Genomic DNA, 24,975 nt, shown 5'->3' with positions numbered 1-24,975 from the left:
TCACCAGAAAAAATAAGGAAAAAAGGAGTTAATACCTTTGATACCAAAGTCTAATAGAGCACTTGCCAAGGAAGCCTTGAATCAAGGCTCTCATCAGAATGTCTCCCACCTTCCAGAGGAAGGCAGCAGATACTTAAAGTTTAGCAGACAGGTAGACCTTCAGACTGCCAGTTGGATAGTTGCATTCTTCACTGTTGCCATGTAAGATGGACCTCTTTGGGGTTAAAAAACAGAATGCTAGGGCCAAGGGGAAAGCAAACAAGGAATACAACTGTATCCCAGGGGGGGCTGCAGGCACTGTTTTATGCAAGTTTGATTAAGCAGTTGCTGATAGAAAATGGAAATAGTTCTTTGAAAGAGTTATAAACACCCACCATCAAAAGAGATTTAGTTTCCAGATGGATGAAGACACTGCCAGGGCTTCTGACAGCTTTAGATTCTTCTGACACGCAAAGATTCTTCAGCTTTAACTATACTAGGGTTTTGCCAGCACACCACCATGAAATTGATGGTTTGATTGCAGCACAAGAAAAACTTAATTGTCTGCTTTCTCCATACGCACCCCAGCGACCTGAAGCCTCCACTGACCACCTTTAGGCAGCCTTCCACCCAGTGGGTATGTATGTTTCATCTACACTTCTCAAGCACTGATTTCTGCTACAGTACCCTGGAGGTCTTCATTGTAACTCTGGGGTCTTCTCTGAGGCCCCAATCCCTGCAGCACCTACCTTGTTGACGTGCTCATTCTTTACTAAATCATAGGTTAGCTATATCTACCCAAAAGGCTCCCACACAAGGAGTTTGTAGTAATCTGAAATCTATTTGATTCATTGCTATTTACAGTGATAACAGTGCAAGTCTTCAAATCAAGTTTCTAAATAGCACTGAGTTACCAGTGAACTTGAACATGCTCATTTGCTTCTGGCGATACAAACACTGTAGATTATTACAAAACCTATATATTCTTTTTTTTTTCTTTTAATTGCTTTAGCGAGTTAACTTGCTCCATCCCACAAAAGCTTAAGTGGAGTCATCCGGAGTCACTGTCATTGGCTCCGACCATGACGTTCTTTAATAACACTTGAAGTTTACGGGGCGGGGGAGGGGGGGAGCCTTCCTACTAGGCAGACCAAGTTTGGAAGCTGCAGTCATCGCTTACCCCGCGGAGGCAGTGCCCAAAGTTAGGGAGGCTTCAGAAACAACCCGACTGAAGTCCCGCTTACCAACACCCCCCTCAGGAAGGAGTTAACCGACTCCTCCGTTTCCCCACCGTGCCAGGCCGAGTCCTTACAGGTTAATTCACGCCCACGGCCCCGGCAGCGCTCAGGGCAGCCGGGGGGGGCCCAGGGCCACCGGCCGCCCGCCCGCGCGGCCTCCACGCCCCGCTCCGCCGCGGACGGCGCAGCCCGCCCGCTCGGCGCCTCCCCCCGGCCCCGGACCCCCGAGCAAGTGCCGGAGTGCATGAGGCAGCGCCTTGCCGCCCGCCCCCGCCGGGCCGTGCTCCGCGCGCAGCGAGCGCGGCCCGGTCGCTCCCCCAGCCGGGGCCTTGGTGCTACGGGGCGCCACCACCCCCTTCCCCGCACGGCGCGGCGGCAGGAAGCAGCTGCAGCCCCCGCGGCCGGCCGGCCCCCCCTCTCGTCTCGCCCTCACCTTCTGGATGGCGGCCGGCGTGATCTCGCCCTTCCCCCGCTGCCTCGGGGCCGCGAACGCCACCGACATGTCGGGCCGCTACCAGGAGGGTCCGCCCCCGCCGCCCGCCCGCTCACGCGCCCCGCGGAACCAGCAGCGGCGGGAGGCGGCAGCGATCCGGGAAGAACGCTGCGCGCGGGGGGCGGGGGCGGCTGCCCAGCGGGACGGCCCATCCCCGTCCCGCCGGGGAAGGGTTAAGGAGGACCGGCGGCTCCTTCCCCTTTCCTGCTGGGAGCGGGAGCCCGATGAAGCAGTGGCCGCCTCGCAGCGCTCGGCCAAAACAACGGGACCTAGAGTCGGCGCTGCACCGTTTGAACATGACCTCTCCTTGTCACGCGACCTTCTTGGCTACCCCTTTCCCTCCGCGGCCTTGGTACGTTCCTGCTCAACGCGCCTCCGCGCCGGACAGGCTGCGAAGTGGTACGGCCGGCGGGGGGGATGGGAGCGCTGTGGTGCGCACATTACAGAGGACGCGCTCCGGCTGTGCCGAGCGGCGCGCTCTCCTCCCCCCTCTACTAACCGCGACAGTTGGTTGCACCCGGGCAGCCCGCTCGGGCGGCCGCGCGGGGCGGGGTTCGAGGGAGGCACACACCTCAGGGAAGCGCCGAGAGGCGGTGGCGGGTGCTGCGATCCCCTGGTGAGGCCGTGGCGGCTTCGGCGTGGCACCGTCCGCCAGCTCGTGAGGGGAGTTGGCAGGTGTGGGCCCGGCACTAACCGCCGGGGTAGGTGCCGCTGCCGCCGTGACACTTTCGCCGTTTGCGGTGCCGCTCCTTCGGCAGCTGCCAACGCTGGCAGGTGGGGGGAAAAACAAACCACGAAGAAAAAGTTGGAGGGAAGCAGCTGTGCGACCCCCGGCTCGTTGGTGTGGGGCGGCTTTCCCTACCGATCTCGGCGGCCGCAGCGTCCCTGTCGTGAGAACGAAACGGAGCAAGGAGAAACTCTTACCGCTGCAACTTTAAATACATTATGGACGCTGAAAGTGCTAAAATCGGCCTTGATTTTTTTCAGTGTGGCCGCTGGAGGGAATCTCGGTTTTGCCAAAGGTACCATGCACAAGTTTGCGAAGTCTAAAACTATTCTTTAAAAGGATGAGAGTTTCAAAGGGTAATGGTATAATAAAGTAGAAAACCCACAACTAAAGTGTTTTAAATCTGCTTTTACCCGGGCACACCCCTTCTCTGCCTGTGTGCTTTTCAGTGTGGCACTGCAGGGTGTGAGTACTGTCTCCTTCCCAAGCTATGGCCTTTCTTAAACTGGTTTCTGCTCTTGTGCTTGACAGAAATGGGTGCTTGCTGTGGCTGACGGAATACTACTTGGTGACATGACACCACACCACAAAACATGAATCTCATTCCTTAGTTCATGCATTGCTTGTTCTGTTTCTCAGCTGTTGCTGGCTGAAGTCCCTGGCTCTTCCCTTGAGCCCTAACCCTTTTGGTTACAGCACACATTTGTCAGTGGCGTCAGTGGCCACCCCGTGGCTGTACAGCTGCTTCCCAACTTGCATGCTCTCTCCTCAGACTTTCTAGGCTGGCTCCTTTCCCCAGCCCCATGGAGATTGCTCTTCCTGGCTCTGCAGTCCTAGGATTGACTGACTGACTGTCATCCCGTTTTTTTCCCTTGACAACCAGTTCCTGGGCTGCCAGCTCCAAGCTGTTCTTGCATTCCTACAGCACCCTCCTAGCCAAGGGCCCACCACCTGGGCCTGATGCTCTCTTACCAGAGTGGTGCTGCTTCTGCCCTGTCTCTTCAGATTATACAGGACCCTGAGTTGATGCGATGCTAATCTGGCTTGCTCTCCTCTCCAGAAAATGTCTCTGGCCCAGTCCTTGCACAGGTCACGCTAAGGAGGAGTGATGCCAGCATATCCATTAGGCTGTTTGTGTTTCTAACCATTTTGCTCATCACCATGGTATCTGGGTCCATTTTTTGTACTAGTAGGGTGTGGTTTTTTCTGTCTCCTATGCACTTTATCATATCATCATTATCATACTTGTAGGAAACCAAAAGCAAAAAAAGAAAATGTTGACGAAACCTATTTTTCCTAAATCTGATACACTTCATGGTGATTCATGGTTATTATTGTATGTTCTTGGAGTGAACTCATAGGATAACTGCTGTAATACCTCTATGCTCAAATTGCTACTATTTCTGGTTATTATAAATTACAACAAAGAATCAGGAATGAAGAACATAAGACAGCTGTGGCCAAATCAGTGTGTAATCAGAAGGTACCATCTCCTAGCCAGCTGCAAATAGAATCATGAGGGCTTAACTTCTTTAGCAGAAGTACATGCTTAGCTCTGGAGAACTGGTGAGGTGTCTGAAAGTGTCCCAAGTCTGCAGGCATCTTCAGCAACTGGAGGGCAAACATATTCTTGTGAAATACTCTGAACACTGGGAATTCTGCAAAATGTCTTTCTCTTCCCATAAGTATAACTTAACTTGCTCTCATCCTCCAGTTGCCCAACCACTGTTAATAAAATATTTCACATTGGGGTGTCTTGGAGATCACAGCATTTGAGTCAGTGTGGGTTGGATGTCAGCCACATAAATACTGCTTTTAAGATCTGAATGTTCCATCATATTCTCTGACATTTTCAAGTTGGTTTTGAGTAGAGGAGAAAAATAGGCTTCTGGGATGCCACAGGTGAGGAGCCTTAAAATGAAAGGAGTAATTGCCCACTGTGTTTCCCAGAAGTAGTCCAAATTAAATACAAGAAACTTTTTAGTACATTCCTATTTCCATGCAAAATATTGGAGAACAATGTTTGGCATTCAACTGTTTTTAGAGGAAGATACACATGTAAGAGCATTCACATAATAGCTAAAACCATCTCTTTTGCCTAATTTTGTGTTATGATTAAATCCATTTATTCCCCTTTGTGATGATTTTTCATTCATACGTTTAAAGTTTTGGACTTCCATATTCATAAATAGCAACAGATCTAAAGAAACAATGAAAAAAGAGTCCGCAGCTCCATTTTTTTTACCATGGAAAGGGAAATTCACACTCAAAATCAACATTTAAATAATGGCACAGATGCGTACAAGCAGGGAAATAGATAGCTACAATGGAAATGTGCCACATGTCTCTGAACACATAACCACAACAGGGTGTCTTTTTTATGACTTTCTTAATGCACTGCAATATGCCTAGATATCAAAGGACATATGGTATATTTTCTCTTTAATTGCACATTTCTTTGCTCTTGTGAGTTACTCTCAACCTTAACATTATTTAATTGTAATTTAGATGCATAAATCTAGATCATCACCAAGAGTTTCAAATGCAAATATGTTTCAGTCAGAGCTTCTTCCCCTCTGTTCCAACTTTTGTCAGTGTAGTGTCTTTTTTGTTGATGTGCATTTCAGTATGTCATATTTTTTTGAGAGAAAAGAATGTAAATAGAGAAGGATGGGCCCTTTTCTGAAAGATTTTTTCCTCATGTTTCCAGCTCATATTTCTCAGTAACAAATAGTAGGTGAAGGTATAGTTCCTGAGACTAGGGTCTGGAAAGCATTAACATTTAGTTCCTAGAGAAAGCTATCTGTTTGAAATGAAGTGCTAACAGTAGAGCGATTTTAGTCTTAGGATTGTGTCAAAACTCCTCATTGCAGAGGAATTAATTCAGTTTTGCAGAAACCTGTAATATTTGCAGTGATCCAGTCGTCCAACAATTCTGAGAAAAAATAGTAAGTGGTCTTCAGTTTCTGTATGTATTTTCTGTCATTTTTATTATCTAAGTTTCCATAAATTCTCTGGAATAGGAGAGATAAGTAAGAGAAGGAACCCACAGACATTCCCATCCACAAGCAGGAAAATACAGAATGCTGATTCATCATAATTTTCAAGTTTACATTTAAAATTAAAATTTCAAACTTGGCATTTTCAAAGCCATATATGCAGGAAAGAGGACAGCAAAGAATTTTATAGTAGCACCATCTGCTTAAACCTGCTTGACTAAAGGTCTGGGTATCAAAGTTGAGAATGATTCCTGAGAGTTAGACTGTTAGACTGTCTGTTTCTCAGACAAAGCCTTTAACATGTTGGTGACAGCACCTTATTTTGTGCATTCACTTCAAATTGACAAAAAAACCCCACTTTCTTTACTACAGTAAGTAGATAGCTCAGGTTCTACTGCTAATAGGATGACAGGGTGAATTTGAGCCTCTTTTTCAGGATAGACTACTTTTTCATCTTGCAATTTTAAAAAAAGGGATGTTTATGCTTGTGTTTTGTAATATCAGCAATACAATCAGGTAACAGAGCAGATCTCAAGGAAGGAGCATCTTTTTGTAGACGAAAAAGGAAGATAGCAGAAGAAAGAAATGCTATTTTTGATTTAGTATTTCTTCAGCAGCTGAACTTGGTGTGATCTCGTAACTTCGGTGGGATTTCCTACATGCCATGTCTCCATGTTAATTCATCTTGTTGCAAAATGGAGCTTGCACCTGAAGGTCTGCCTATGTAAATGCTTGAGTCTTGAAAATGGTTCAGATCCTGTTTATTTAATAAACAGTAATTTGTTATCAAAATACACAACAATATCAGACTGTTGGTAGGGTAAACGGTGCTTTTTGCTTCTTAAAAGGGATCACATTAACAGGATAAATTTGTCTTCAATTTATTCTGTCAGCTTCTTGTCTGTTTTTTTCAATTTTGCCAATTATATTCTACACTGGCTATTGTAGAGAATATTAATAAGAAGTAGCACCTGAAATGCAAGCCTATATGTTCTGATATAATGTGAAGTACCCAAACAGCACTGCACATTACAAGGATATTGGTGGCTCTGCCATGTTCCAGAGGGGCAATAACAAACCCAGAAAAAAAATAATTGGGATGCTAAATTTTTATTCTAGTATCTGTCATTTTAGTCTGCAAATATAAATATTTAGCATAAAGAAACTCACAGCAGGTTCAGCAGTTCGCACTAATGGGCGTAAGTGCAACAGCTGCAGTGAGAAAATCTTCCTGTGTCCTGATTTTATTCTTCAAAAGGGAATCTCCATCTACTAGGAATGTAAGCTATAAATAAAGAATAGCAGAGCATCTAATCTAAGCCTCCTTAGAGCTGAAAATTCTTCAAGAATTCATAGAGGTTTGTATTTTATTTTAGGACACAGAAGCAAAGCACTGTAGTTCACTAACTTCCTCATTTTTTTAATTTCAAAAGCAAAGCAGAAGAGGTAGACATGAGAAGGCACTGCCAAGCAGTGCTGAAGTAAAGGTAGCAATGATCTTGATGATCTGAATATTCATATCTGTTAAAGGCAACGCATTTGCAATGGAGAAGAGTACTATTCTTCTGGAGATGCTTCTGGGGACTCTTACTACTGCATCATCTGCATCATCTTCAGCTTCTGCCTTCTGAAGACTCATGACCATGACAGAGGAGATGACTGAGTGGCTACACGACAGTACTTCTACCTTATTGTCACAAACCTAATCAACAACTTGCTGAGGGAATATGGAAAAATAATTATATCAAGTGGAATTTTCTTTCAGTGAGCCTGATCCCATGATCTAAAGAAGACCTCCCTCATTCTGCTAGCAGTGCTGCTCTCAATGCTGCCCAGGATGCTGTTGGTCTTTGCTGCAAGGGCACATTGCTGGCTTACATTCACCTTGTCCACCAGGACGCGCAGGACCTTTTCTGCAAAGCTGCTTTCCAGCTGGTTGGCCCCCAGCATGTACTGGTGCCTGGGGTTGTTCCCCGCCAGGTGCAGGGCTTTGCACTTCCACTTGTTGAACTTCATGAAGTTCATGTCTGCCCATTTCTTCAACCTGTTATGGTCCCTCTGAATGGAAACAACCATCTGGTGTATCAACAACTCCTCCCAGTCTTGTAACATTTGTAAACTTGCTGAGGGTGCACTGTCTCCTGTCATCCAGGTCATTAATGAAGAAGTTCAACAATATTGGCCCTGATAACTGCCTAAAACCTTACTAAGGTTAAGATTAAAAAAATCCACTGCTCTTCTCTCCCTGCATACTCAGTGTCTCTGTATTGCTCCAGGTCACCTGTCCCTGCTTCCACCTCTGATATGCTTCCTTTTTATGTTTGCATTCTGTCAGGAGCTTCTTGTTCACCCCTGCAGGCCTCCTTGCTCCATTTCCTGCAGTTCGGGGTAGACCATTCTTGAGTTTGGAAGAGCTGGTCTTTGAAAATTGACCATCTCTCTTGAATTCCCCATCTCTCCAAGGCTGCATCCCGTAGGACTTTTCCAAGCAGGTCCTTGAATGGGCCAAATTCTGGTCTCCTGAAATCTAGGGCTGTGATCCTGCTTTTTGCTTTGTTCCTTCCGCTTGGGATCCTGAACTCCACCTTCTCATGGTCACTGCATCCAAGGCTGCCCCAGACCTTCACACCCCCAACCAGTTCTTCCTTGTTTGTAAATGTGAGGTCCAGCAGAGCACCCCTCCTTTTGGGCTCCTCAATCACCTTTCTTAGGGATTTGTCAATCAATGCACTCCCCAAACCTTTTGCATTGCTTGTGCCCTGCTCTGCTGCCCCTCCAGCAGATATGCCCCTTTCTGATCAGGGGGTCTGTAGCAGACACCCAGAACAATTTTGCCCATGTTGTTCTGCCCCAGCAGCTCCCAGTTGACTCCTCATCCATCCCAAGGCAGAGCTCCATGCTCCATTCCTGCTGCTGTCTCACATAAACAATGTTTGGTTTTGTTCTCTTCTGTTTGCTTTCTTTGTTGATATACTCTATATATTGCTTTTTAAATCACAGAAGAACAATAAATAGCCATTTAACATTGTGTTCTTTAACTTTCTATACATAGTGTATCTCAAAGTCATTGCCTATTTTATCAGAAGGTCTTAAAATCTTACAATATTAATTCTTTTGATGAATAAAAAAGTAATAAATTATACAGTGAAATACAAAGCAGGGAATACAGTTATATTTGACCAGAAATAGATTATAGAGATAGTCTTGTCACCGTTAATAACCAGGGGTGCCATTTCTCTTACACAACACCTCAGTGACAACAAAGCACAGCAAAAGAAACAACATACTCACATTTCTGCAAATATGCTTTGTGAGTATTACTGTGCTTGAAACCAATTTGGGAAAATATATTCTAACTAAAATTTTGTTGTGTTGAATGTGCATTTATTGTTTTCTACTTTTAATGTCTGTGGGATTCTTTCTTCTTGCTTGCTTTCTTCCACTTCTCAAGTATTTTCAAGCATAAAATTATGATGATTGGAGATCCAGTTGCAGAGTGAGGCTCTATAACATTTCTTATACACACAATGCATACATTTCACTCTTAGCATGGAATGACAAATACAGCATATTCATATTTTATAATGTTCAAAAAGAAACCAAAATAAACTTATGTTGAAGACACATACTGCATCACTGTTTGTACCATGGAATTCATCCTTCCAGAAGTGGCCCCATTTCTTTGTCCCCATTTCTGTATTTGGTGTGTGTGCAGTAACTGAGTCATCAGAACCACTCAAAAGGCACATGATTCACTGAAGGACAAAACTCCTTTCCTGTGAAAGTTTACTTATTTATACCTTTCTGTTCTGAGTCGTCCCATCATCAGTGGAAACACAGTAACTGAATATGTATGTATTTTCAAGAGCCAAGAAAATCACTAGGAATATTTTTAAATGTTTCTTTTATCTAGTCCAAATTTCTAACCATAGACTGTGCAGGTGCAGTGAATGGTTGCTTGGAATGTTAATGTCTCTAACTTGCATTACTGTAAATATATATATATATGAAAAATAAATACATATGTATAATATGTATCTATGCATGTGTGGTTCTTTTCAAGCAGGAGCAAAAGGGCGGAGAAGGAAGATGCTTCCTGTGAGTGCAGTGTGTGAGAAGAGGGTCCCAGGGTACAGGAGGTCTGCTATACAAAACAGCAGACTGCATCCATGAGGAGAAGCTTGGCCTGTAGAGATGACGGTTGCTGGAGCACTGCTCTTTCCCTGTTACACCACTGAGGAAAGCAGGTACACAATTGATCTGGGCGTGTGTAACAATGACAAAATGTTTGTATATTCCCCTGTCATGTGAGATGTCCTCCTGCCTGCCTGGGAGGACCTCCCTGCATGCTCACAGGAGTAGGCACACCAAAAAGTGGGAAGGCTGAGCTCCAGGAGAAGCAGGAAGCACAGACAAATACACTTCAATTACAATGTCTATAGTTTGGTATTTGCAAGGTAGAAACTATAGGCCTTGGTCTTCCCTTGTTTTAGAATGAGGGTAACAAGGGATGTGTGCTAGAAATAGGTAAACTGCCTTTGAACTACCCTACAAAGAGGAATTGACTGTAATGTTCTCTAAGTAACATATGAAACTAGAAAAAAATAGTAACTGTGTTGATTTGTAGTGTTTATTTTGCTTTAAGGATATAGCAATGCTTTTTACCATTCCCCACTTTTTCCTTTTATTCAGCATGAAGTTTTAAAGCATGACTCTAGTCTAAAAAGATACTCTAGGAGAGTATCGTAGTGTTATTACATAATTGCTATATATATGCTTTTGCAAGTGAAATAGCAATTTATCAGTCTGAGGATATCAGTAAGAAAAACTCTAAAAGACTAATTAGAAGCCTTCCTGATGGGAATGTGGGTCATAGTAATACTTTTGCCTCTCTTGTATTGATTCTATAGGAATAAAAAAGGAGTCTTTTGTTCAATAACATAATCTACACTTTATTATTAGATACAAGTCTTCTGATAATGATAAAATGTGATTTTGCATAACTTTCTAAATACATTCACAGTTTAGCTATTAGTGTGTATATATTTTTGCAGGAATAGGTACTGTTGCTCAAATAAATTCATTATGCCATCTTCTAAATGCTGCATTCTTTCTTACTCATTCCAAGTGGACCTTCAATTCTGCCATAAGTGATGCATCATTTTACCCTGCTGATTGAGCTATCAGGAATAATTCAGTTTGGAATAACTCTCTTTTGTAGGATTCAGGGTTTATGTATTCATTGAAAATATTAAGTATAGATTTTATTTTTCATTCATCTTTGTCTTTCCCAAACTTCATCATAGTGTTTGGTCAGCATCAACTTGAAAAGTTGATTAGACACTGGCATGGACAAGGAATTATAACCTATGAATCAAGAACAGAGGTAATTTTGCTCTCTGGAGATAGGAAACAAAAGACTGAAATTTATCAGAAATTATGACCAGGAGAGCCAAGTGGAAGAGAGGTGAAAGGTCAAATCTGGTGAAGAGAAGCAGATGAAACCTCCTATGTTTATTGGTTCAGATCTAATTTTTGTAAGCAAAGTAGTAAATTGTAGGGCTAGAACAGAGGACAAAACTTGTAGTGGATTGAAAATGTAATGAGAAATTGCCTATGAAAACTTTTGCTGTCCTATTTAAAATAGAAGTTGTATGAGCTCTAAAACAAGTAGAATTGATGGCTAGATTGTATGTACGTGTTGGTTTAGATTTTTTTAAAGAGCAAACATTTTATAGTAGAAGTATGAAACTAGAGTCTGTTATTCTTCCTAAACACCCGAAGATAACAGTTTATGCCTTTTTAAAATAACGTACCATTTTCTGCGTTCATTTATGTAATATTTTACCCTCTGTGTACTTTATATAAAATAGCCACAGAAACTGAGAAGTTTGACGTTGGTTGTGATGTAGCAAAGTTTTGGTCTTAGGTTAAGTGATAAGGAGAGTATTTATCACAAGGAAGTTGTGTAAAAGAGGGATGAGTTTTGTATGTCGTGTACTCAAAGAGCTTTTCTTTCTTGAGTGCTGGATAAGATGGTAAATTTCTGCAAGCAAAGGACTACTCATGTTCCTGTAAGCCCTCTTTTGTATCAATTCCTTAGTGCTGGTAGGAAAGCATCTTTGAGGAAGACTGAGAAAGCAAAGGAGGGGATGCTTATGTGCTGTTTCGGTCATGCTGGAGACTTTCAGCTCCAAATCCTAGTTTATTTATCATTGATCATATTGTTCATTTATTTTCTTCAGCCCATTGTCAGTGAGATGTTTAAGGAAGCTAAATTAGCAGAAAAACAATTGCTTTTTTATAAAAGCAGTTTTCTGCCTGTTGTTGGGAGCAGGTGAGTTTCAATGTCAAAGCAAGGGAAGACAATTCCTGGGGCACAAGAGTAGAGCAGAATTACCCTTCTTTGTCAGCAGTTAGCTTTTAGATCAGCTTAGCCACGACTGCACCTATAAAGAGTGAGTATGCTGAGAATACTGCTTATCACACTGATCGGTGTTGTCTTGCTATCTCCCTGGGCTCTTGTGTCTGTAACTACCTTATTTCCTTTGTTTTCTACTTTGGTTGTAAGCTTTTTGTTCAGGGGCTGCCTCTCTGTACCGTATTTGTAACCACAACTTTTGCAACTTTGAAACTTTTTGCTGTGATGTTTACCGCAGATTATCATTTTTCCTTCCTAACAGATGTCAGACATTATTATTTACTGTTCGGGGAGGATCGCACAGCCTCCGTATAGCTCTTTGCCTATGTCCTTGTGAAAAGACTTACTATTATAACATCTCCTCTGCGTAACATAAATAAAGTTAATATTGGAGATAACAATTTCTTTATTCTCATCTAACAGTCTGGAATTTGAGGGCTGGATACAGCTGTGTTGGGTACACAAAAAATCTGTCACCGAGCTTCAGGAGGAAAGAACTGTGAGGAAAATGTATGCACTTGGTGATCATGTCTGTTTGGCTTTTGCAGGTATTCCTAGTGTTATTGCTCCACAATACATTCCGATGCAGGTATGGGAGGCCTTTAAAGACTGGATTTATGAAAAATATTGTGAAGATGGACATGGTGGTTTGGGAGATTGGTACTAAGATATGAAGGCTTGAGTTCCTACATAACTGATTTGAATATAGCTGAACGATTCTTATGTGGCCAGTGGGAATTATTTTGATTTTTTAAAACTTACTGGTCTCTCTTTTTTTTTTTTTAAAACCATCTTACATGAGTCTGTTTGTATCTCATCAGCAGGGACAAGCCCCTTGGATAGCATAAGATGCTCTGTACTGGTTGCAATGGCAATAAGCAGACTGAAAGGGAAGAGAAGGGCAAACCTAGAGATCAAATTCAGCAAAACAAACCAGGATGATATTGGAAATATTCCTGGAGAGTTGGAAGACAACTTTGGGCTTGAATCTGTGCTGCTGTCCTCCTCCTCTGCCCTTGAAACTACCTCTTGACCCGCCTGTCTCATTTATGAGTCCCTTGTTCTGTATATGAACCAACACTTGTGAACATTTGCCTCTGCAAGGAATATTTTCCTTCAGATGAGGATTGAATGAAGGCAAAAGTGCATGGAAACTCAGCAAATTGGTTAGCGAAACTGCCTAGAGTATACATCTCATTTCAACATGCAGTTCCGTGTGACTGCTAAACTGACTGGTCATGGCTAGTTGCTACTGCAAGACAAAAGTCTTACTCCCGGCTGTGCTCTTCCACTGTCACTTTTGTGCTGGCTTTGCTGCCTGGCTGAGGTGTGGTAAGCCAGACTGGAAGCCTGGCTGGCAGAGAGAGAAGCCCGGAAGAAAAGGTTTCTTGCAGTGTCTGACCAAGGTCAGGTGAGAGCCAGCAGAGGCTCAGGGATAAGGGGAGCAGTTCACATAGGAGAGCAACAATAGCACCGACTTCGATCAGTCTGAACTCTCTCATATGAGTGTGTGCTCCTGGGTGGTGCCACTCTTCCTCCTGTCTCTGCTCTACCTAGACACTCTGATCTCCTCTCTGGTGCCCCTTCCGATGCCTCTTTGACTCCTTGTGAGTTGACTCAACTCACTAACCTCATAGAAAAAAACCTCTTCATTTGCTTGTTGAATTGATTCAGTGTGCAACTGTATGAACCCCATAACTCTGTGAGGGAAGAGGGGAGTGAAGGGAGAAGTTGGGGGAGGAGGTGGGACTGTCCTTTTTTGGTGGTCAAACCATTATTATCACCCACTGAGGGTGCAATTTGATGTTACACCTAACCAACTGTGCATGCAAGCTGCTGCTGAAGAAAATAGTCCTAAACTCACTGACCTGATGCAAAGTGAATTCTTTTTTTGGTGAGCTGCCACAAAGTTGTGTGATTGTTAAATCCAGTTCAGGGGAAGCTGCAGGAATGTCTGTGTGGAAGTGGTTGGGAAGAACAGAGCTGCTGCTTTTTATGGCAATTTCCATTGGGGTCATGCTAGCAGGATGTGAAACTGTCCTCTTTGCATGCTTTCAGAAGGCATGAAAACAAAACTCAGCTTGTCAAAAAAAATTTAGTTGGGTCAACACACTGATCTGACTTAACAGCTGCAAAACAGCTCGTCCTAACACAGGGAGAAAATGAGAAGATGCAGTGAGGGAAAGGAGACGGGGGAATCTCTTTTGATAGCAGTGTGCTCTTAGACTGGCTGATGCTGAACATGGAGCTGCTCCCCAAGAAGGGTATTCCAAGTGGTAGAAGAAATTTTCAGCTTTTTGTAGTAAATGGCTCATCAAAATGATCCTACTTAAAAAAAAAAAACAAACAAAAAGTTATCTTTTACTTTTGGAAGCTGAGTGTTTTCGCTGGCCTCACAAGCAGGTGAATTTGTGGGAGAATGGGAGGATGAAGAACTACACCGCTGAGTGAATAATTGACTAGGAAATTGGGAAATCAGAAACCAACTCAACTGGCTTTGCCATCAGGAAAGTTATAATGTGAAATGTGCCTTGGATTTTCTACCGTAGCTTGTAATGAGGAAGAATAAGGATGTACCTCAGCAACTCTCTTCTTACATGCTATTTTGGTGCTGTAACCCCAATTTTCTGGTACTGTGGGGTAGAGGGAGTTGTACAATACCAAAACCATGATGTGTGGTACAGTAGGGAGCAGGGTACTTTTCATATGTGTTTTTGGAGGGACTAAATCCATATTTAATTCTGTAAGTTAACTTTCTGTAAACTTAAAAACTGTTATGGCCTGAAATTTACTTAAAGTTGCTTTTTCTCAGTTAAAGTTATCCTGTGTGTTGTTTTGAATTTGTTTCTGTCTTCACCTACATTGCTTTTTCAGCAGTTTCTGACTTAAAAAAAAGTTGCAGTGGTTTGCTCCTTCTTGAATAATAATTTGTTGCTAGTTAATGAAAGAGTCTTTGTGACAACTTTATGATTATGATTATGCAGACCTGGCTGCTAGTCCCAGAACAGTGATTAACAACTCCATAAACTGACTCCCGAGGGTTTAGTCACAGTGGAATATGCCACACACTGCTTTGCAACTTTAGCACGTAAGCAGTTTGACACTTTTAGGCTTCTGCTTAAAAGCATGAGATGATCCTCAGTATTGAAAACAAATTGATTGTTTCTATTATTATCTGTAAAAAAAGGAAGTCAGGTTAAGTTTCCTTTGCATGACTTCTTTCAAAAAGTAAATGTCACTTGAGAAAAATAACTTTTTCACAAGAAAATCATCACCATTATGAGCTCTTTTATTTTAAGGAGCACCAGCAAACATAACTGTTCCTCATATGTATAGATCTGTGAAGAACTTTATTGTATAATTTGGAAATAATAATGCAGAGAGACCAAACAATGTTACTGTATAAAAGAGTTGAAATAAAATTATAAAATCAAAAAGAAAACAACAGAATCCCTTACAGAAGAGAGCAATGCGAAAGGCCAAATTGAATGTAAAACTCACAGATACAGATTCTTATTTTCAAATACTAAAGACTAGCAGAACACCTGTGAGCAGGCTGATTGATTGCAACCATCTGAGATGTTTCTTCAAATCTGTTCACAACTGTGCCTGAGATCATGTTAAAGGATAAACTGATTAAGCTTTAATTCCTGTAGTCTGTGTGGTTTTAACAGGGAGTAGTTTCTTTACAGTGAAGCCTGTTTTACCTCAGTTACTTGTGTAACTAGAACACTGACCACAAACTGAATTCTGAAGATCAGAAATAAGATGTTGATATATCAGAAATGAAGAGTTTTATGGTGAATACCTGTATCCAGCCTTTTCCGTCTTGTGCTTTGCTTGTGTATTGGGCCAGTGAATTTCTTCATTTTCTGGGATGCCAAAACTGGTCAGCTCTCCCACAGTGCTGCACACAAAGCAATGGCTGTAGACCTTTTGGTATGTCTGCCTTGACTGTGGGCTTTGATGGCAGCAGGAGTCCTGAACTGCACCAAACGGATCCATCTGGTACCTACCAGCCTTGGAAGGTAAGTGTCCACTTAATATATATAGAGAGAGAGTCTGTAAGTATCTAAGTACTTATATGTAAGTACTGCATATATGGACTGTATGATGAATCAATTTTATGCATTAAAAGTTTTTGCGTAGTCAGCACATGTCTCTGACATTGGATGTTGAATTCTGAACCAAACATCAACAGGATCAGAAGGAAGGTTCAAGCTGACTAAGTCACTGAAGCATACCTGGTTTTGAAAATAAAGTTATAATAAGCTATAGCAAAATACATAGATGTAAAAGCTTTACAAAGGCTTGATACTTGCTGCAAGATATGGTACCCTGTTCATACAGAAAAAAAAAACAATCCATCTGAAATGTGTCGTGTTTTGTTATGATTCTTTTCTTCACTTGTCAGTTCTTATAGAAACTTTTTTGTATAGGTACTGAAAACTCACATATCAGCTGTATTTGAAAGAACACAAACAGCAACTAGGCCATTACTGGAGTTTTTGTGCCAGAGAATTTTGAGTCATACCGTGGTCTTGGTCATAGGTTTTTGTAATTGACTCAAGTGGGACTGGAACAAATATGGTGAACCCTTCTGTGTACGGTCTGTTCACACTAGAAGCTCTCCCTATTGGCGTTGCAGCTGTGCCACTGGAAGCAGTAGCAAGAGAGCAATCTGGATGATTATGTTTAGGCATCCTTTCCAATTGCAGGGAAACTGTTGAATATGTTGATTAGTCATGGAAGCAATGGCCAAGAGTACTATTATTATTAAATTCTGTAAAATGAAGACGGGAAGAGGCAGGGTTGAGGAAGTCCTCTGGCTAAAGGAATGGTCACACCTGACTGCAGTTGGTGTTGTCCATACTTTGTACTCAGTCAATCAGATATTTACCACTTTAATTTACTGGAGTAATTTCATTGCTGAGTATGTGCCTAGTGGTTGCTGAAAGCCCTTACAGCGCATGAGCTCATGTGCGAGAGTTCACTCTTCATTAGTGAACAAAACTGCCAAAGCCCACTTTTTGTCCCCAAGACCATGTTTGTACCAGACTCTCCTTGCCTCCAATATGAACTAGCTGTGTCCTGGCTACCTGCTCCCAATGTGTGCCAGAGACCATTGTAGTAATAGAGATAATCAAGCTCCGGTGTCTGGACCCATGTGCTGACAGCTTTTCTGTTCTGGCACAGGTATAGCTAAGGCAGCTGAAGGCTTTGCAGTGGATTGGCCCCCCCGTGCAGACAGGAGCGGTGTCCACCTTTACTGCTCAGAAGGCTTTGCATTAATTCTCTTTGAAAATAAATATCTTTTAAACTTAGTAGGAGAAGAAGAGGGAGGAAGATAGTATGCCAGCATGTTGTAATGGCTTCTGTGCTTTGGTTATGTGTAAATTGGAACAATTTTTCTGTAGAGTGGATTAAAACTCCCCCAGACCTGTAAGTGTATGTGCCTTGGTGAAGGCAAAATCAAAGATCTAATTTGCTTTGAGGCAATGGACTGAAGGGCATAAGGATCCTTTTAATGCTAGTTTTATCAATTTGATACTTTTGCCATTTTTCTTACATCTCTTAATGCTATTGATGGCTCTCACGTAGCTGCTAGAACTGGCAAGTAAGTAAACACTTTGCATTGTCTCCATTTAAGAAACTTTGTGGGAAAAGTTGCCTTTTAGGTAACTTAATATATCAGGTAATAGCCATTCTTGCTGTTAGCATTATCTCCCTTCCAACTCCCTTTTGCTCTGAGATTTGGGTTCTTAACTTTGAGGTTATGGACAAAAGGTAAGGAGAAGTCCTAATTCCTTCCTTCCTCTTTTCTTAATTATCGCGTGTTTGTTTGTTTGTTTTTATTTTTCCCAAAGTGAGCATAAAGTAGCAGAGTTAACTACCAATGCAAGTGGTAGTGTTTTTGCTTTGCAGTCTTCTATTGTTCTATACCATAATGTGCCCATCACGCCTTCTTCTTGGTTCCCTGTCCTGCTGGGACCTGCCAGTACCCTAGTTTTTGCCTCAAGGGTGTAGTTAATTGGATTACAGTTCATGTTCTCTGCTTGATTCCCAAGAGCCAGAAACCAAGAAGTCTTAGACACCATCTGCTTTTCCCCTGTCTTGTGGATTTCTTTCATCTCTTATGAACTCGGACCAAAACACAGACCACTGTGCTCATGAGCTATCACAATACTCCAAAGGCGTTTTTGAGCTAGCTGGGAAAGAGTCCTGGGACATGCAGATAGACATTGGATAGATCAAGCAATGAGCCTGTGAAAAGCTGAGGATTTACAGAATCTGACAACTGGTTTATTAATGACAGTATTGTAAACATGAAAAGAAAAATAACTTCCTGAATGTACTTTTTTCACTGTAAGCCGTGCAAGACACCATTCTTGCCATTCTCATTTTAATTTGAGAAAATGCTGGTGGAACCTTGTCTGCAGAATTGGCAGAGGTGTGTTGGCAGTTGGACCACCAGGGACAGAGTTAGTTGACAAAGTCATGGCATGGGTGGAGATGGTCATAATCAGCTCCTCAGTAAACCCAGATGAAACTTCTGCCCACCTTCCACTTCCCTTTTAAATGAACAAATGTTAGTGATTTTATTATTATTATTATGTTTATTATTAAACTTCAGAGAGGGGAAGATAATCCTTGAATCACTACAAATACTTACTCACTAGATATTGCAAGAAAAAACAATAGCTGCAGCACTAGAAATCAGTCTTGCACACCAGACCACATAGACACTCCTCAATTCACCGGGAAGCTCTGATAGCAATTTAGATGCCAGTGAAACTGAAAAAAGTTTTGAATTCCATTTGAGAGAAACTCTGTGTATGCCTTTTCTTCCTCTCTGATGTAAAGAAATAAGTACCAAAGTTTGGCAGTTCTTCCAAACAGAACTTCTTGGCTCTTAACTGAAAAAACCACCACAAACAATACTGCATTTGTAAAACCTTGAATATAGATCTACATCAGTTTGAGAAGTATTCTGCATCCTGGCTTATTCAGAATGCTTCTCCCATGGACAGAATTTAACTTGAGTTTCTTCACCTATTGCTCACAAGACTGTGTTAAATGGTTTTGAAATGCCTGTCCTTCCCTTGCTCTATATCGGAAGAGGTTTTAGCAAACACAGAGTTGCTAGAATAGTTTACATAAAGACATGTGTGGCATGTAAAAGTTGAGAGCTGCTGTTCTCATAGATTTATGTTTCCAGATACCCTACAATCAAGTACTGAAACATTAGCAGAGTCTAAGTAGAAGCTGCAAGGGGAAATCATTGACCTGGCAGATAGGCAAGTTGCGCACTGCATATTATGTAGCGATAGTGAGGGAGTCCCAGTAGCAAATGTACACAAGCCTTTATAAGATTGATTACAGCAGGTAAGTTAATGTATGTTGTGGTGAGATTTATAACTTCCTTTCTGTCCTCCACAGACCAATGCAATTGGTGGCAATGCTAAAACTGGGTAAGAGTTTTTGGAAAATAATTACCCAGAAGAAGCTGCAGGAGCTCAAAAGGACACCATCGAATTAGCATCAGCTTTGCTAAGAAGAAATACAGTACAAAGCATGTGATAAATACTTCAAGAAAAGCTTGGGCTTCTTTCCTTCATGAAAATGTGAAATGCTTGGTAAATATGCTTGTTTTAATGATATTATTGTACGCTACGGTGTGAAATCTGGTGGAAAAAATATTGAGCTTGCTATAATAAGGAGAAACCAGCCACCACAGGTACATGTTAATGACTTTATAGGAAATTAGTATATAACTGGTATACAAAATCTTCTCACAAAAATTATTCCAGGTGACACCTGTGCATTCAACTTGATGTATGAAATCTCCCCTAACATCTGGTGGTACAATGTTAGGTGACTTTTGTAGTGTCTCTGTAGATGGATAGTGCTGGGAGCTATAGTGATTGCTGCTAATTTATGGTAGTGTAAGACACTGTTGGGAACATTTCGCGCAGGAAGCAGTGTAGGAAGGTGTATGGCAACATGCTTCTTGTGTGGGTTGTATAAGACATTATCATTGTCTTTGAAAATGATGAAAATTATAGCAATGTTTTATCCTGTAGTGATCCTTATCACAGTATTTCTGTCATGCAGTGGTCCCTTTGTAGCTTAACAGCTTCTGTTTCTATCACAAGTGGAAAATACAGGCTTTAGAGTATGTACAAAAATTTACATTAGAAATATTATCAGAACTGGTTTTGGAACAGTTACTTTAATACTTGCTACATACTACAAAGTATTGCCAGCAGGTGATTTTTCCTCTCTACTCAGCACTGGTGAGGCCACACCTGGAGTGCTGTGTCCAGTTCTGGGCTGCCCAGTACAAGAGAGATGTGGACATACTGGAGAGAGTCCAGTGAAGGGCCACAAAGGTGATGAAGGGACTGGAGCATCTCTCCTATGAGGAAAGGCTGAGAGAACTGGGACTGCTCAGCCTGGAGAAGATAGGGCTCAGGGGGATCGAGTCAATGTCTATAAATACCTGAAGGGAGGGTGCAAAAAGGACAGAGCCAGGCTCTTGTAATTAGTGCTCAGTGGCAGGACCTGAGGTAACGGGCACAAGCTGAAACACAGGAGGTTCCCTCTGAACATCAGGAAATACTTTTTTTTTTTTTTTTTTTTTTAACTGTGAGGGTGACCGAGCACTGGCACAGGTTGCCCAGAGAAGTTGCAGAGTCTCCTTCCTTAGAGATATTCACAAGCCATCTGGACATGGTCCTGGGCAACTGGTTCTAGGTGGCCCTGCTTGGGCAGGAAGAGGTTGGACCAGAGGACCTCCAGAGATCCCTCCCAACCTCAGCCGTTCTGTGATAGTTGATGGAAAAAAATAAAGACATTATCTTCAAAACTGTGTTCATTGTTCCAGGTCATGGTGTTCTGGGTTTGGTTTGTGGTTTTTTTCTCCAATAACTCTCAGGTGTGGATGGAGAGAAGGGGTGGACTCAAATTTACGTGGCCTTACTACAGGTGCCTAGGGTTTCCTATTTACTGTCTCTAGGCCTTCAGCTTGAATAACAAATTTTAACAATGAGTTCATGCTTTGAAATTCAGTGTGCATTTCATCTCTTCCAATGCAACAGTACCGTAAGTGACTGTGACTTGGACTTTTGGGAAAATAGCACAGAGAAAATGGGGGAGGGAACAATGTGCAAACACATTTTCCCAAATATTTAAAGAAGTTAAACAATTCATTTTCTTTGCATTAATGCTTTTGACATTAATTAGACTAATTTTCTAGTTTTAACATTTGTTCAACATTTAAAATACCTCTCTGCCCCTTCAAATATGAGAACGGGGGGGAGGGGAGGAAGAGGAAGAAAACAAATCTCGATCTTTTTATTATTCAGCAAAAGAAGTGAAAAGATAAATCCGGGTGTTCTTTGCAGGCACTTTTTATTTTTGCTCAAGTAAACCAGCTTGTTTGAAACATCCATGGGACTGAAAGAAGGAAGCAAGATTACAGTTCCAGGTTCAGAAATCACGCATTTCCATCCTTTTATGCTTTATGTGTGTTAAGGGTGAATCAAATTATGAATTCCCAGTGGCAGGCCAGCAGTTCGACTAAAAAACATACACCTGCTTAATCCAAGATGATATACAAGCACAGGGAGGTGGAAATTAAACGCACCACTCCAGCAATGTTTTCCTACAAGGTGATACTTATGAGGATAAAGGAAAACAAGGACACAACCTTGTCACTTGAAGGAGAATTCATGAGTTGCCCTGATGAAACTGATTTGCTATGTTCTTTTTCCAGTCAGGGTTTTTTGGTTTTGGTTTGGTTTTGGGTTTTTTTCCCCAGAGAAAAAAAATAACTGTGCTGTAGGCTTATTTTCTCAACAAAGTTGGAATACTCACCAGAGTGTTAATTCCTGAGTGTTCTGTTTTCTTTTAGAAATAAAAATTTCTAACAGCTGGCATAACTACCTATGTGTTTATAAAATGGTGATAGACACAATTAAATATAGTATATATTTTTAAATTTTGGAAAGTACCTAGTGGAGTATAGTTCTGACGGGCATCTGAGCTTGTTTAATACTAGGGCACAGCTTGAAGGAACAGGAAGACATCCTATACGCTACAACAGAATTCCAGTCTCTGTTTAAGGAGGTAGATGAACACCAACACCATTTTTAATCTGTCTGCAGCTGGATTTCAGATTTTACTGGTGTAATTTGTGTTACAGCTTTCAGTCAGCCTTATCGTGGCGGGTGTTAAGTGGTGGGAAAGGGATGCAGCCCTGGTTAGCCCCTCTGGTAACTCCACTGTTGATTGCTGGCAGTCTCTTAATTCACCATCATCTGATTCATAAATCTGATTCTGACTGTTTGCATCGCTTTGCAATGCTTTACAAATATTTAGCAGCATGGTTTTTGCTATGGAATGTAACTAAATAGATTAGAGCATCACAATTGGAAATGAGTGGTATTAATAATTTTGTTTTACTCAGATTTTTAGTGCAAAAGATATTGAAATGCAAGTTGCAGAAATAAAGAAGGGAAAAAGAACCTGAAAAGGAAAAGAGAAAAATACCCGTCACAGAACAATTATGATAGCTGTTACAATGTTTTTGAAGTTCTAAGAGGCAGTCATTGTCTACAGCGCACAGAGTTGCTGAATGAACCTGTTTCTTCCTCAGCTGAGTTCTGTAGTTTTCTTGAAACTTGATGAAGCTACAGTTGTTTGTTCATCCTGCACTGTGCAAAGAGGCATATATTCACATATTCTTTTTTTCTTGTGCACGTATTTGTCACAAAAAGTCACTAACGTGTTTTCCAGAAGCTGATGATTGTCCCCAATTAGTGTTGGTACAAGGTATGTAAAATCTGTCAGAACCCCTATTTTTTTTTTCTCTTCTACTGTAACTTTTTGCAGATGGGATAATTACTGCTCAGTGATATTACGAGTCCAGTAAAGTTCTGATTTTTGTTCTGTTTCATTTACTAAGTGTTGGATTAGCAATGTCACTTTACATAATGCTGTATTATTATAGGCCACTGCAGCTTCAGTGATAAAACTGCTTTCTCCTAGTGAATTTTACTGGATAGCAAGTGGTATCCAGTATGACTTCTTAAAACAGTTATGTAATTCTTAAAATGTTAAGTCTTAGATCTTTTTTTTTTTTTCTCTCTGTGTTCCATTGAGAATACATTTGTGCCTAATGGCTAAGCCTTTAATGCTGTGAATCTTTTTTGCTGAGGCATTTTAACTGTACCTATTTCCTGTTACTGTGTATTTTCAGCTACCCATTTCTATTGCTTGTGCCCATTCATCCCTTCCTTCTCCCTCTCTTCACTTAGTCTTCTGGTCTTTCTTCCTCACTTAAAGCCTAGTTTGTGAGGTGCGTGTGCTTCCCTGACCTTCCCATCTCATCAGATCGCTTCTGTGGCTTCATGATGTAGGTTTGGGTTCCCCAAACTAGTGGGAACTGCAGGTGCACATCCAGGTAGGCTTTCCTCTGCTGGGATTTAACATGCCTCACCATATCGTTAAGCTCCATGTTCAGTTAGCTCTCTTGTTATTAGTAGCTCAGTATAGTCAACCGAGCTTTACAGCTTAGAACAATATAAAAGTATACGCCTAGTTATTTTGTTGTACCTTCCTGTTGTACTTTTAAATGTTTTATAATGTTTTGAAGCTGCAATGTATTGTACCTCATGGAACAAAGAGTTTGACTTATGTAAGTGTAATGTTTGGTTTGGCATCTGTCACCTGAATGTCCAAAAGAAGGAGGAACCTCCGTAAAAGATCATCAATCAAGACAAAAAAAACCAGGACAGACCGTAACACTGACTTTAAATTTAGAAAAAAATCTACTCAAATCAGAAACTTAATGTAGAGGTGTGGTTACTAAGGATATTAAATAGCCAGTCGTGATTTCACTTGGTTGTTTGCATTAGTAAATAAATTCACATTTGCAACTGTATTCCCATTAGTTAATCTTTTTTGTTCATATCTTCTGCATTTCCAACTAACTCATTCACACTTTTTTTGTAAGAAACTTTCTATTCCCTGATTTTTTTTTTACTACTCTTATCTACAGGATCTCATTTCTTTGTTACTATTTAACTTGTTTCATGGTAAGCTTTTCATTTTTGCCATTAAAAGTAACTATTTTAACTAATGAGATTAAATCTTCACACATATTTCTTCCCTTCATGTTGCAGTTACATGCTTAAGTTAATTCCATCGTGCTGCCAAGTCTCTGTAATTTAAGAAAAGCTTAAGGCAAATATTATAAGTTTCTCATTCCAGCTCATTTGCTGGTTATATTTAATTGATAAATCATCAATTGGAGAGAAAATAAAACTTTTGTAAAAAGGATCACTGAGAGATTTAAAACCCTGAAGTGTATTAGATGGATTTTATAGGGTTGTAGGAAACCAAAATTGAAGCGTTGGATGTGAAACTGACTTAAGATCTGAGGACTTTATAAAGGTCTGTCTTTGAAATTCAGAGTTAAGGCCTGCTCTCTGGACAGGAATTTTGAAGGGTAGGTAGTTGGTCTGTGTTTTAAATACCCTACTTGAAACACTGGGGAAAGCTTAGTACAGGAGAGACCAATTCAGTATGCACGGCGTAAGTCTTAGCTGTTGGAAAGGGGTTATGCCGACCCAACTATGGGCAGTATATAACCTATTAGCTCCTGGGAAGGAAATCTGAACTGTTGTTTACAGTAATGCTTTCCTATGCCCCGAAGGTAAAGAAGATACTTCTACATGAATATCAGATTAATCCATTCATGTGTTATTTGAAGTAGTAAAGCAGGTCAATTTGCCAAGGCTGGGCATTCATGGAATGAACAGCTAGATGTATCTTCAGCTGACTTTGAAAAGCAGTTACCGTGTTTACCAGTATGTCCTGGACAAGGTCTTGAGAAAAAAGCTGTTGGCAAGAATGATGACTTACTTCAAAGTTTTTTCAATGCATGGGTTTTTCGGTGGTAGCAGTCACCCAAGAAGATTTAAAAAAACCCCAAACTCCAGGTAGTGACAAAAGTAACTTTCCTTACATGTGCTGTAAGTTTCAGTTATGAAAATAGCTTTTAAAATTCCAGATTCTTTGTTCCTTGTTATTGTGACTGACTTTTTGTATTC

The 24,975-nt window shown here is 41.3% G+C and overlaps 2 protein-coding genes across 4 annotated transcripts in view; one reads left to right on the top strand and one right to left on the bottom strand.

Moving 5' to 3' along the window:
• Positions 1 to 1,736, bottom strand: part of SS18 (SS18 subunit of BAF chromatin remodeling complex) — a 45,820-nt gene extending 44,084 nt beyond the window's left edge. For all 3 annotated transcript variants that reach the window (XM_059836012.1, XM_059836013.1, XM_059836014.1), the window contains exon 1: positions 1,651 to 1,736. In XM_059836012.1, coding sequence (XP_059691995.1) covers positions 1,651 to 1,719 — 69 coding nt within the window. In that variant the 5' untranslated portion in view covers positions 1,720 to 1,736. The remainder of the gene's footprint in view (positions 1 to 1,650) is intronic.
• Positions 1,737 to 14,878: 13,142 nt separating this feature from the next.
• On the top strand, positions 14,879 to 22,391 carry PSMA8 (proteasome 20S subunit alpha 8; the record flags this gene model as incomplete). The annotated part of the gene is given in 5 exon segments (XM_059815625.1): positions 14,879 to 14,952; positions 15,768 to 15,885; positions 19,298 to 19,415; positions 19,534 to 19,595; positions 22,329 to 22,391. Coding segments are annotated over 5 exon segments (435 nt in total), but the record flags the coding sequence as incomplete, so codon positions are not given.
• Positions 22,392 to 24,975: the final 2,584 nt, after the last annotated feature.

Source organism: Gavia stellata, chromosome 3 (assembly GCF_030936135.1).
Source record: "Gavia stellata isolate bGavSte3 chromosome 3, bGavSte3.hap2, whole genome shotgun sequence".
In the NCBI taxonomy this organism is placed as follows: Eukaryota; Metazoa; Chordata; class Aves; order Gaviiformes; family Gaviidae; genus Gavia; species Gavia stellata.
The sequence above is the reverse complement of the archived record's forward strand: the minus strand, read 5'-3'. Positions and strand labels throughout refer to the sequence as shown.